At 47.6% G+C, this 13,538-nt stretch overlaps 1 protein-coding gene across 1 annotated transcript in view; it reads right to left on the bottom strand.

Moving 5' to 3' along the window:
* The window catches only part of LOC120944183 (rac GTPase-activating protein 1-like), a 113,448-nt gene that overhangs the window by 63,592 nt on the left and 36,318 nt on the right, over positions 1-13,538 (bottom strand). The window contains exons 6-7 of the mRNA XM_040358124.1: positions 9,893-9,946; positions 4,906-4,986 (exon numbers count right to left, since the gene is read on the bottom strand). Coding sequence (XP_040214058.1) covers positions 4,906-4,986; positions 9,893-9,946 — 135 coding nt within the window. The remainder of the gene's footprint in view (positions 1-4,905; positions 4,987-9,892; positions 9,947-13,538) is intronic.

Below are 13,538 nucleotides of genomic sequence, written 5' to 3'. Positions count from 1 at the left end.
TGCGTTAGCACGAGCGAAGCCGAGACTAGCCGAATGTACCCGAGTGTACTGCACTCGGTATATGTCGGCGCAGAATTTCAAACTGAGCGCGGGAAGCGACTATCGGCGTATATCGCGCACCCACGATTTTCCCCTTATTTTAAGGGGAAAATAGTGAGCGATATACGCCGATAAATACGGTACATACAATATATACATACGAATTCATTGCGGTTTCCGACTTCATACAATGCAAGTCGCAATAAAATCGTCACAAAGTAGTGTTGTTTTTTAAGGTTTGGACTGTTCCATTGCCGATAATGGAGTGCGATTTTGGAACTGTCAAAATCGCATTACAAATCGCACTCGTGTGAACGGGGACTTAGAATTGTACTCTGACTATTAAAATAAATAAATATAAATATTTTAACTGGAGCAGAATTGTGGTCGCAGTGGGCAATGGTACTTTTTTCCTCTTTAACCACTTCCCGCCCAGCCTATGGCCGATTTACGTCCGGGAAGTGGTTGTGAAATCCTGACAGGACGTTCACGAACGTCCTGCAGGATTTCATGCCGCGCGCGCCCGTGGGGGCGCGCAGCGCGGCGATCGGTGATGCGGGGTGTCAGTCTGACACCCTGCATCTCCGATCTCGGTAAAGAGCCTCCGGCGGAGACTCTTTACCACGTGATCAGCCGTGTCCAATCACGGCTGATCACGATGTAAACAGGAAGAGCCGTCGATGGCTCTTCCTCACTCGCGTCTGACAGACGCGAGTAGAGGAGAGCCGAACGGCGGCTCTCCTGACAGGGGGGGTTCGCGCTGATTGTTTATCAGCGCAGCCCCCCCTCGGATCGCCACACTGGACCACCAGGGATGCCCACCCTGGACCACCAGGGAGGGCAAAAAAAAAAAAAAGCCTGAAAAAAAATAAAAAAAATAAAGCATTAAAAAAAAAAGATGCCAATCAGTGCCCACAAATGGGCACTGACTGGCAACCTGGGTAAATCACCTGTGCTGCCCCACAGTGTCCATCAGTGCCACCCCAGTGTCCAGTGCCACCCCACAGTGCCCATCCATGCCCAGTGCCCACCTATCAGTGCCACCCATAAGTATCCATCAGTGCCACCCATAAGTGCCGCCCATGAGTGCCCATCTGTGCCGCCTATGAGTGCCCAGTGCTGCCCAAGAGTGCCCATCAGTGCCGCCTATGAGTGCCCAGTGCCGCCTATGTGTGCCCATCAGTGCCGCCTATGTGTGCCCATCAGTGCCGCCTATGTGTGCCCATCAGTTCTGCATACCAGCGCCACCAATCAATGCCACCTCATCTGTGCCCGTCAGTACTACCTCATCGATGTCCATCAGTGCCATCTCATCGGTGCCACCATATCAGTGCCCGTAATTGAAAGAGAAAAACGTATTTACAAAAAAATTAACAGAAAAAAATAAAAACATAATTTTTTTTCAAAATTTTCAGTCTTTTTTTAGTTGTTGCGCAATAAAAAAAAAACGCAGAGGTGATCAAATACCACCAAAAGAAAGCTCTATTTGTGGGGAAAAAAGGACGCCAATTTTGTTTGGGTACAGTGTAGCATGACCGCGCAATTGTCATTCAAAGTGCGACAGTGCTGAAAGCTGAAAATTGGCTTGGGCGGGAAGAGGCGTAAGTGCCTGGTATGGAAGTGGTTAAAGCAAGTCTCCATGTATGTATGTATGTATGTGATAGATAGATAGAGATAATATATATATATATATATATATATATATATATATATATATATATATATATATATATATAATGGATGTTCATCCGCTGACACCCGCAATCTCATAGGGACCAATGCATGTGCCTTTTTCATCCGCAAACGCATGGATGAAAAAGTGGACATACAGTCCGCACGTGTGAAAGGGGCCTTAGACTGACTGCACTGTCTCCCAGTCTGAGCCTGGCTGTTAAAATAATTACAGATGTTTATTTAATAACGCATTGTATTTTTATTTTTTTCATGGGATTAAACATACATATATATATATAATTGCAAGTACTTTGCCCATGAAGGGGGATAGGGAGGGGATAATGTATTATTAGAGGGATGGTATAATGGAGGAGTTATTTGACACAAATGATTGTTATTTTCAGCTCTCATCCCTGAAAATAACTATTGTTATGGCAAAGGATAATTATAGTTTAGTGAATTGAGAGATTTGTGTGGGAAGACAAAAGAAAAATTGATCTGGAAGGATATAAAAACACGGAACAGCAAGCCGACTACCAGAGTCACAGTCGGATATAAAGTGTACCTGTCATCTATCCAGGGTGGGCGACATTCTGATCAGCTTATTTTATCAAAGAAAAATCAGTGACCTCTAAAGCTGGGTACACAAGAATCGTTTTTTTCCCTTCAACCCCAAGAGCTCCGATCGGAGCAGCTGTACCAACGATTCAATGTTAGTACATCAATCTCCCTCGCTGGCTTCTGTCAGGTCGGCTGACACACACACGCCGAACGTGGGCAATTTTTTATTGAACCGGCTCATGCGTATGGGGCTTAAGGCTGCCATTACTTTCAATGGCACCTTACTTACATTGCCTGACATTCAGCGCTGCTTTTTGTCTTCTTGATCTTCCAGAGTGAACATGAGTTCTGGTGAGAGCCAGGTTCACAGATTAAAAATAAAAATAAAATAAACAATTACAGGGAGGTTAGAACTTTCCCTTCAGGACTGTCGATTAGGCAGTACAGCTGGCCCTCCTGTACCAGGCCTGGGCCCCTTCAGGCCAAAAAAAAAGACCCCCCCCCCCCCCCCCGAGCACAGGGAGGGACATATTGCTCCTCTTCCAGTCCCCCCTGCAGCGCTTCCAGCCTTTTCTCTTCTCCCTCCCGCTGCACTGCAGGGGGCCTCATCAGTTGGGATGAGCCGAACCCCCCCCCCCCCCCCCCCCCGTTCGGTTCGCACCAGAGCCTTCGAACATACTGAACGTTTGCGCGAACATTTAGAACCCCATTGAAGTCTATGGGACTCGAACGTTCAAATTCAAAAGTGCTCATTTTAAAGCCTAATATGCAAGTTATTGTCGTAAAACGTCTTTCAGAACCCGGGTCTTGCCCCAGGGAACATGTATCAACGGAAAAAAAAAGTTTTAAAAACGGTCGTTTTTCAGGAGCAGCGATTTTAATGATGCTTAAATAAAAGAAAATTATGAAAAATTCCTTTAAATATTGTACCTGCTGGGTGTCTATAATATGCCTGTGAAAACGTCTTTGAGAACCCGGGTCTTGCCCCAGGGAACATGTATCAACGGAAAAAAAGTTTTAAAAACTACAGAGCACACGGCCAGTACACACCAAGTAGCTTTAGGTGCAAACTACAGAGGACACGGGCAATAAACCACGTGAGAATACTGCAGCTAGCACAATCACCTGCCTGCCAGTAAATTAGGAAGAACTGATCTAGCTAAACTATACAGTGTATAAATATATGTACAACACCTGGGATGTATATATATCCTCTACACACAATGGGCCAGATTCAGGTAGAATTCCGGCGGCGTAACGTATTGCATTTACGTTACACCGCCGCAAGTTTTAAGGGCAAGTGCTTGATTCACAAAGCACTTGCCTGTAAACTTGCGGCGGCGTAGCGTAAATCCGTCCGGCGCAAGCCCGCCTAATTCAAATGGGGTGTGTATCATTTAAATAAGGCCCGTTCCGGCGCTGAACGTACTGCGCATGCTCCGTTTAGAAATTTCCCGCCCTGCTTTGTGCGAAATGACGTCACACCGACGTCATTTTTTAAACGGCGACGTGCGTTACGTCCTTTCCTATTCACGGACGACTTACGCAAAAAAAAAAATTTTTAAATTCGACGCGGGAACGACGGCCATACTTTAACATGGCAAGTCTAAATATAAGCCAAGAAATAGCAGGTGTAACTTTACGCCGGGAAAAGCCGACTAGTGACGACGTAAGAGAATGCGACGACCGCGCGTACCTTCGTGGATCGCCGTAAACAGCTAATTAGCCTACTTTGAAGCGGAAAACGATGCAAACTCCACCCAGCGGGCGCCAAAGTATTACACCTACGATCCGAAGGCGTACGAAGCCGTACGCCTGTCGGATCGAAGCCAAAAGCTGTTGTATCTTGGTTTGAGGATTCAAACTAAAGATACGACGCGGCAAATTTGAAAGTACGCCGGAGTATCAGTAGATACTCCGGCGTACTTCTTCTGTGAATCTAGCCCTGTAACTTTAACTGACTAGCCTGCCTGCCTGCTCTATGTACCTGCAAAAAATTACACTCTCTCTGTCCTCTCTTAACCACCGCAACACACTACACAAAACCGACCTGAAGGCGGCCTTTTATAGTGTGGGGCGTGTACTAAACCTCCTGGACCATAATTGGCCAAAGCCACCCTGGCTTTGGCCAATTATGGCTCTCCGTTTTTTGCAAGCTGTGATTGGCCAAGCATGCGGGTCATAGTGCATGCTTGGCCAATCATCAGCCAGCGATGCCGCAGGGAATTATGGTCTGTGAAACGTAACTTGAATTTGGCGCGAACGACCCGTTTTGTTTGTATTTCGACGAACGATCGAACATACAATGTTTGAGTCGAACATGAGTTTGACTCGAATACGAAGCTCATCCCTACTCATCAGGTAGGGCCCCATGATTTCTAAACAGCAGCCTTGCCTCCCTTACTCCATTTTTTTTTATATAGCGCTGCCCTTACTTCTAGTTTAAACACTTTGCAGAGATTTCCTTTTACTATCTGTTGTGTTTCCAGGACAGGAAGCTTAGACAAAATGCCCTTATTGGGGACAACCACCCCGTAAAACCAGCTTGGACTATTAGTCCTTCAGTTACTGGAGAATCAACTAATGACCAAATTCACAGCCCCAGGTAACCCTACCGATGCTCTTACTTACATTATTTTTCACCATGGCTGTAGTTAAACTTGTCCGGGACTTTTTCACAAAGGGAGCGATCAGAGGAGCCAATGAGGAGCGCTGTGAGGGGGGAAAATAAATAAATACAAATTAAAAAGGTATTAGCAAAAATCAGAAATACATATACTATACCTAAAATACTGTATAGAGTGGAGCACAGAATGCAAGGGGTTGGCTGTCATGACTTATCAATTACCGCAAGTCTGAACTGTAAAAATGGCAGCGATTATTTTTAACTAGATTTTTTATTTAAAAAAGACAAAATGTAAAGGCTAAAACGATGAACTTTGGAAAATAAAATGAGTACAGTATCTATAGCAGTGATGGTGAACCTTGGCACCCCAGATGTTTTGGAACTACATTTCCCATGATACCCCATGCACTCTGCAGTGTAGTGGAGCATCATGGGAAATGTAGTTCCAAAACATCTGGGGTGCCAAGGTTCGCCATCACTGATCTATAGGAACCAAATGTAGCTGCAAACAATTGTCTAATTCTGTACAGCCAGTTTTGTGATCCAGGGCCCTTACTGGACAGCCGCCGCCAGGCCCCCCCACCCGACAGCCGCCGCCAGGCCCCCCCACCCGACAGCCGCCGCCAGGCCCCCCCACCCGACAGCCGCCGCCAGGCCCCCCCACCCGACAGCCGCCGCCAGGCCCCCCACCCGACAGCCGCCGCCAGGCTCCCCCACCCGACAGCCGCCGCCAGGCCCCCCACCCGACAGCCGCCGCCAGGCCCCCCCACCCGACAGCCGCCGCCAGGCCCCCCCACCCGACAGCCGCCGCCAGGCCCCCCCACCCGACAGCCGCCGCCAGGCCCCCCACCCGACAGCCGCCGCCAGGCCCCCCCACCCGACAGCCGCCGCCAGGCCCCCCACCCGACAGCCGCCGCCAGGCCCCCCCACTCGACAGCCGCCGCCAGGCCCCCCACCGGACAGCCGCCGCCAGGCCCCCCACCGGACAGCCGCCGCCAGGCTCCCCACCTGACAGCCGCCGCCTGGCCCCCTACCGGACAGCCGCCGCCAGGCCCCCTACCGGACAGCCGCCGCCCTGGCCCCCTACCGGACAGCCGCCGCCCTGGCCCCCTACCGGACAGCCGCCGCCCTGGCCCCCTACCGGACAGCCGCCGCCCTGGCCCCCTACTGGACAGCCGCCACCAGGTGTGAAAAACACACCCTCTTGCTCCAGATTACACGTTGATGAGGACCAACCTCTGCTCACTCCACCCGTCTGCTCAGGAGCATTGCAGAACAGCCAGTCTCCTGGTCCTTACTATGCTTTTTGCCTCCTCCAGCCAACCCCTAAGGCGAGGTTCACAGTACTGAATGTCGAAAACACATGCAAAATTGTGCACTTTCCTGACACACAGAGAAATGTACTACCATTTTAGTAGATGTATGGTGGTTCTATCAATTGCACCCATGCAATTTGGTGCAATGCAGCGACTTGACACAGAACCCCACAGTCTCTCCCTCTGGCTCTGCACCCAGCTCCCCTGGCATGCCGCTTACAGATCTCCACTGTGCCTCAATCACCGACTCCTGTCCTGAGTCCTTCTTGAAAGATTTACCCGGACGTGTGGACCAACTGCATCTCTAGCTCCTATTCCAGGACACCTCTCCATAACCGTGTAAGGAGAGGCTCCCTCCCAGCTCCCGAGCTCCTCCGCCAGGTCCACACACCCCCAGATGGGGGTGTTTCTCCAGCACACAGTCTAGCACGCCATCTTTCAGTTCACCTAGCCGACAACTCTCCCCCAGCAGGCTGACTGAGTATATGTAGGAGGCCTGCCCCCTGCCAATCCTAGTTGGGGATTGGTCAGGGCTCCTGACATGTACTCCATGCCACTCCAACTCTTAGCCCTGCCCTTCTTCCAGAACATTCTCACTAAAAAGCAGGGGAGGCACCCAAGAGCTGAAGTACATGTCAGTCACCTACTGCTACGCTAAAACCACTCCCTGCCCCCAGATCAAAAACAAACAGGCCTAGCTCGCAGCATTAGGCCCGTTTTAAATTTCCCTGTACTGATGGAGCCTCAAACACTACACATCTAGCACCTACCTATGGTTGACGGTGCTACATACATTATGTATATTATACATATTTCCACTTTTACATCCCAATTCTGGATGAGCGAGTCTCCACATAGCCTCCTGGTCTGAAGACAACCAACAAGTTTTCAACTAGTCAGATGATACAAGAGAAGAAGGTCAGATAACAAAGAAGAGAACTTCTATGGAACTGGAGGTGTTCATATTTACCATAAGGTTCCAATACAGGAAAAAACATGTTACCTAGCAGACTGCAAACCAATGACTCTCTCTTCCATGGGTTTGATGCACAACAAGAAAGCTCTGTCCTCTCTGCTTTAAGACAACATGATGGATCGTTTCAATTAAATCGTTTCTTCCACTTTTATGGATTTTGGATACCTTATTAATAGGCACACTTTGATATTTATGATTTCCCAGTAACACATTTGCCTACTGTGAAGCAGCTTCCCCGTCCGGTGCCTTTTTGCGGACGCCGCTAGAGCGCGCTGGCACACAGAGGCCGGCCAGCCACACTGAGCACCTGTTTGATGATTTATGAAAAATTTATGCCAAACCTGCAGAAGCCCGGTGTCCAAATAATGAAGATTTTATTGATTCCGGGCAATTTGCTGACAAATGAAGTCAGAGCGGGCAGCGTCTGGCATTAATAACTGCTGACCTCTCGTTCCCCCGACGTGACAGAGGGAGGAGACCTGGAGGACAGAAGCTAATATTTACAGTGTGTAATTGATGTATTTACACAGCGTATTTAACGGGTGATAATGCAGAGAGGTATCCATTGAGAAGTAACAGTATATCCCATATTAAGGTTGGGAGTATACAAGGAGTGGACAGATCAGAAGACTGCAAGCGAACATAAAATATCAATTAGTAAAAATAAACAGCTAAATACCTTTTCTCATCAGCAGTATATAGCAGTCGTGTCTTCTATCAGTGTCTGGCCGAGCAATGGTTAAAGCATGGAGGAGGAGTTTCCATTCTCCCCTGACTGTCCCATGAGGCTGCATGACCTCTGACTCTCTGTCTGGACAGTGCTAATTGGCCCTGTGTTGATCACATGCAACGCCCCCCCCCCCAAAAAAAACACAACACACACCTCTCTAGCAATAAACACCAACCTGAGCATGTGCAGAGTGCCTCCTAAGGCTTTGTGCCATCAGCAAATTGGGGACATAAAAAACGGGGGATCAGAGAAGACAGGCCTTTTTACACAATTGACCCCCAATGCGCCAGTGAGTAAAACAAGCATGCTTTACTCTTCAAGTATAGAACCTGCTGATCTGCACTCAGCTCCTATGTCCTGTTGTGAGCCGTCAACACATAACCCTACCCAGTTATCTACTATACCCAGTTATCTACTACTCAAAATACTCCCATTCTCCATGTAGCACCATTCTAGGTAGGTTGCTAGGAAATGTATTCTTGCACCTCTGTAGTCTGTGGAGAAGTTTGTGATTTCTTTGGGCTGTTCTGGATTTCACTGGCGGGTTTGATCGTCTTCAAGGAGGATTCTAGAAGGCAGTGGGCTGGAAAAGGCAAATTAGCAGCCTGAATATTTATGTTGTCCCAGCCAATCCCTGAGAGATGATGCCCAGTAGGTGACCAGGAAGTACATAAATAGTCTGGGGCAGCCCTGTCCTCGACTAGCAGGAGAAATTCCCAGCCTGAAGGCCAGCTTCTGGCCAGCTCAGCTGAAATTATACATGTGCTCACCGAGGTCCCAGCTAGGGCAGAGTTCAAGTTGGGGGCCTACTTTTGAGAATCTTTGGAATTAACCAACCGATTTAACTGGGAATTCGGTTTTGAGAGCCCAAGGGACGAATGTCTGGCTTATATTGGAAGGAGCCATCCAGTTATTCAGGGACATTGAGAGTACCGACATGAGTATACGATCCTTGCGACTGTGCAAGGTTTCTCTTGCTTGTGCACAAGAGCTAGCGGTTGCTTTGCCTGGGACAATTCCTACAAAGTCTTGGGTACTGACCATTCCCTTAGCGCCTTACGGTTCTTAGAAGCATAGATATAGTGAGGATCATCGTCCTATTACTGCATAGTGTTGCTGGAGTATCCCATATCTCCCTCCATCCCATCCAAGTTATTCAGCAATAAATCCCAAAAGACAACCCCCCTAGACCAGTGGTCTCCAAATTGCGGCCCTGGGGCAACATGCTGCCCTGTGCTTGCCTTCATTTGCCCCTTAAGGCAGAATTCCTCCCAACGATTCCAGTAATGGGGCACTGTTCCTCCCACTAATGGGGCACTGTTCATCCCAACAACGGGGCACTCTTCCTCCCAACGACACCAACTATTTCTCCCCCTAAAGATCTGGCATGGTTTACTCCCACTGGCCCTAGTCCGGTCCTCCTAAAGTCTGAAGGACAATAAACTGACTCTTTCTCTAGAAAGTTTGTAGACCCCTGCCCTAGACTGTCCATTAAGCTGGAGTGAAAAATTGTTGCTGGGTGCCTGGCTCTCTCTCTCTCTCCCTATCACTAAAACAGGAGCAGGAATTATTTTGTAGTCCATGAACTAGGAGGACCAATTAGACCACTTGAGATAACACAGGACGTGTGCATAAGACACACTCTGAATTTCAGGCATAAACAAGTATTTATTTCAATCATCGAATAGATATAACAAAATACGTTTAATTGTATATTTAATAGACAAAAAAGGAAGCAAATAAGAAGTTTATTTCTAGAGCAGGTCCACCAAAGGCAGTATGTTTTGTTACAGTTATGTCATAAAGACGTAAAAAAAAAAAAAAAAAAAAAGCTCTGGTTGGGGATAAAAGCACACTTTACAGGTTCATTAAACCACCTGATCTTACCTTACATTAAAGTTATTTTCTAAACCACATTTGTCCACCTTTGGGATTAAGAATATACCCGACCCATTGCATCTTCGGCTTACCCTTCTCTCCCGAGGCTTTAATTTTACAGGTCTCCCAGCTAACTCATCCATATCCTAAAGAAGAAAAAAAATATTATAATAAAATAAAAAAAATTATATATATATATATATTCACAGTATAAAAAGTGAGAAATCCACCCCTCCCCCACATAACACATCCTGGTAATATACAATGAACTCTGGATCACCTCATATTATGATAAACATAACATAACATATGATAAACATGTCCAAGCTAGATATGTAAATAACCTGTAACACAAAGCAAGAACAGAGAAACGGACTATAATTTGGCAAGTTTTTATCTGGAATTCTGTTAATTTTCACTGAACATTAAAAGAGGATTGCTCAGCGCTGGATTAACTCTGTGTGGCAAGACTGGGCACAGATGATAGGAAATCTTATACTCTACATTGTGACATAAAAAAAAAATATTTTTTGGGTTTACATCCACTTTAATGTAGAAATATGTAAAATAATGCATATGGGTGGCAAAATTATGAATGCAATCTATACACTGGGGGGGAGAACCTCTGGGGGAATCTAGGATGCAAAAGGACCTGGGCGTCCTAGTAGATGATAGGCTTAGCAATAGCAAGTTGCTGCTAGCAAAGCAAATAGAATATTGGCATGCATAAAAAGGGATTAACTCTAGGGATAAAGCAAAAATTCTCCCGCTCTACAAGACTCTGGTCCGGTCGCACCTAGAGTATGCTGTTCAGTTCTGGGCACCAGTTCTCAGGAGGGATGTACTGGAAATGGAGCGAGTACAAAGAAGGGCAACAAAGCTAATAAAAGGGTCTGGAGGATATTCGTTATGAAGAAAGGTTGCGAGCGCTGAACTTGCTCTCTCTGGAGAAGAGACGCTTGAGAGGGGATACGATTTCAATTTACAAGTATCGTACTGGTGACCCCGTGATAGGGATAAAACTTTTTCGCGAAAGGGAGTTTAACAAGACACATGGCCATTCATTAAAATTAGAAGAAAATAAGTTTAACCATAAAGCACGTAGAGGGTTCTTTACTGTAGAGCGGCCAGGATGTGGAATTCCCTTCCACAGGCGGTGGTCTCAGCAGGGGGCATAGATAGTTTAAAAAAAATATTATATAAGCGCCTGAATGACCAAAAAACACACAGGGATATACAATGGAATACTGACATATAATCACACACACATAGGTTGGGACTTGTGTCTTTTCAACCTCACCTACTATGCAACTATATCTAGTAACCTTGCCAGAAATTCAGTGAGCTACTAAATTCCTTTAGGACTTCATGTACACTAGGGAGTTTAGCCATGGTGCAGGGGACTCCAGCATTTAGCAGTGGGTGGAGGGCACAGTTGTGCCAACCCCACTGCCAACAGCTTGTCAAACTCTACGAGAGGCTGACAGCTACTGCGATTGGATGGTGCATCCAATGGTACTTGTGTTTAGGCAATATGCGCTCAAGGACAAAACGCACGAAATGCATAACTGATCACATGTGCAGCTTTATGGCAGTTGAAGATTAAACAGGCCAAGATGGCAGCTTGGCTGAAAACGATAGGAGGGTTTACTTCCACTTTAACAGCAGTGCCAAATCATAAAAAAATGGCCTGGTCAAGAAACGCGACGGTGGTGGGTAAATCTTGCGGAGGACAAGTGGATAAGGAAAGGGATACCTAGTTTTTTCAGGTACCTGCTTCCACTTCCGTTCAGATCACCGAGCCAAGCTGAGCAGAAGTTAGCTCTCTCCCCCCTGCAATCACCTGGGGCACGTCACAGATCCCAGGAGGCTGTGGGTCCATTCATAAATAGTGCGACTTGTACATGTGCAATGGGAGCCGCAGGCAGTCACAACCGGCTTCCCACAGTAAACATGGTGGCGCCGGGGACCCGAACACTGGCAATGAACCAACTTAGCTGAGGGCAGCGCCTGGATTCCTGGACTGGTAGGGGTCAGTGGCGGCTGGTTCATTAGGGGTGCCCCGGTTCCGCCCCCTCTATCCACACCCCCCCCCATATGAATAATGGTTAGATTCATGCATAGCATGAAACTATCCATGGCTGCAGCGGCCACCCCCTATTCAGACGTCCGGCTCCTTTCAGGACGCCTGAATTACAGTGGTGGGAGTGTTTTTTTGAAGCACCAATAGGCTTCAAAATAGGATGGCCCGTGGCGCAGAGCATTGCGCCATGAGCCCACCTAAGTGTTACAACAGGGAATGAATATTCGCTGTTGCAGCACTGATCCTCAATCCAGCCAATCAGAAGCGGGTGAGAGACCCATTTTCTGAGTTGGCTGAAAAGAGAAGACTCCGCTCCCGATTGGCTGCCAAAAAGGAGGGAGGAAACGGAAGACACCATGGAGAACAGGAGGCAGCTGCCGAGCATGGTAAGCCACGATGAAGCAAGTGCAACCAATCATCCCACCAACTGACGGGGGGGGCGGGCTTGGGATGGAGTTTAGGTGTCGTGGCATACCATTTGCTGCATCCTCAGAAAATAAAAAATTCCACCGTTAGGGGTCTTTATATTAGTCAGCAGCTACAATATTTTTTTTTCAAACATACTGAGGAACCCTCTTAAGTACACTGGGCCAGGTTCTCGTAGAATGGCGTATCTTTGCGGTGGCGTAACGTATCCGATTTACGTTACGCCTCTGCAACTTAGACGGGCAAGTGCTGTATTCTCAAAGCACTTGCTCCGTAAGTTGCGGCGGCGCAGCGTAAATCAGCCGGCGTAAGCCCGCCTAATTCAAATTTGGAAATGAACGTAAATGACGTCCAGCCCCATTCACGGACGACTTACGCAAACTACGTAACTTTTTCAAATTTCGACGCGGGAACGACGGCCATACTTAACATTGGTACGCCGCACTTATGCCTCATATAGCAGGGGCAACTATATGCCGGGAAAAGCCCAACGTAAACGTCATAACTTTACTGCGTCGGCCGGGCTTACGTTCGTGAATTTGCGTATCTAGCTGATTTACATATTTCGACGCGTAAATCAGATTACACGCCCCTAGCGGCCAGCGGAAAAATGCAGTTACGATCCGACGGCGTAAGAGACTTGCGCCTGTCGGATCTAATGGATATCTATGCGTTAACTGATTCTAAGAATCAGGCGCATAGATACGACGGCTCGGATTAGGACTTACGACGGCGTACATGGCGCTGCGCCGTCGTAAGTCCTTTCAGAATCTGGGCCCTTGACTTTCTGGCCATAACTCTGGAAGCTGCCATTGGTGACATTTTTGTAAGATGCAAGCTTTAGGCCATTTGTTTTGGTACACTACACCAGCAGCAAAAAGCATCATGGCCGCTACATAGAGTGACCACATTTCCAAACTGCCATTCAGGGACACCCCCCCCCCCCCTTCCTAAAAATAGATAACTTTTTATAAAAAAAATTGTGACCCCCCCATAGTTTTCACTGGTTCATCCTGGGACCTGTAGTTCTTCACTAGTTGGGGGGGGGGGGGGGGTTGCATCTTCAGCTCTGAGGGGTTCATGGTGGGACCTGTAGTCCTTCACTTTTGGGGGTCACATTCCCCCCAAAAGTGAAGGACTACAAGTCTCAGCATAAACTCCTAATATCTAAAGATATGACCCCCCCCCCAATTTGAAGGACTACAACACCCAGCATGAAACCCCTGAGA

The sequence above is a fragment of the Rana temporaria genome, chromosome 6 (assembly GCF_905171775.1).
Source record: "Rana temporaria chromosome 6, aRanTem1.1, whole genome shotgun sequence".
NCBI lineage: Eukaryota > Metazoa > Chordata > Amphibia > Anura > Ranidae > Rana > Rana temporaria.
Note: the sequence above shows the minus strand (reverse complement) of the source record. Positions and strands in the feature narration are given on the sequence as shown.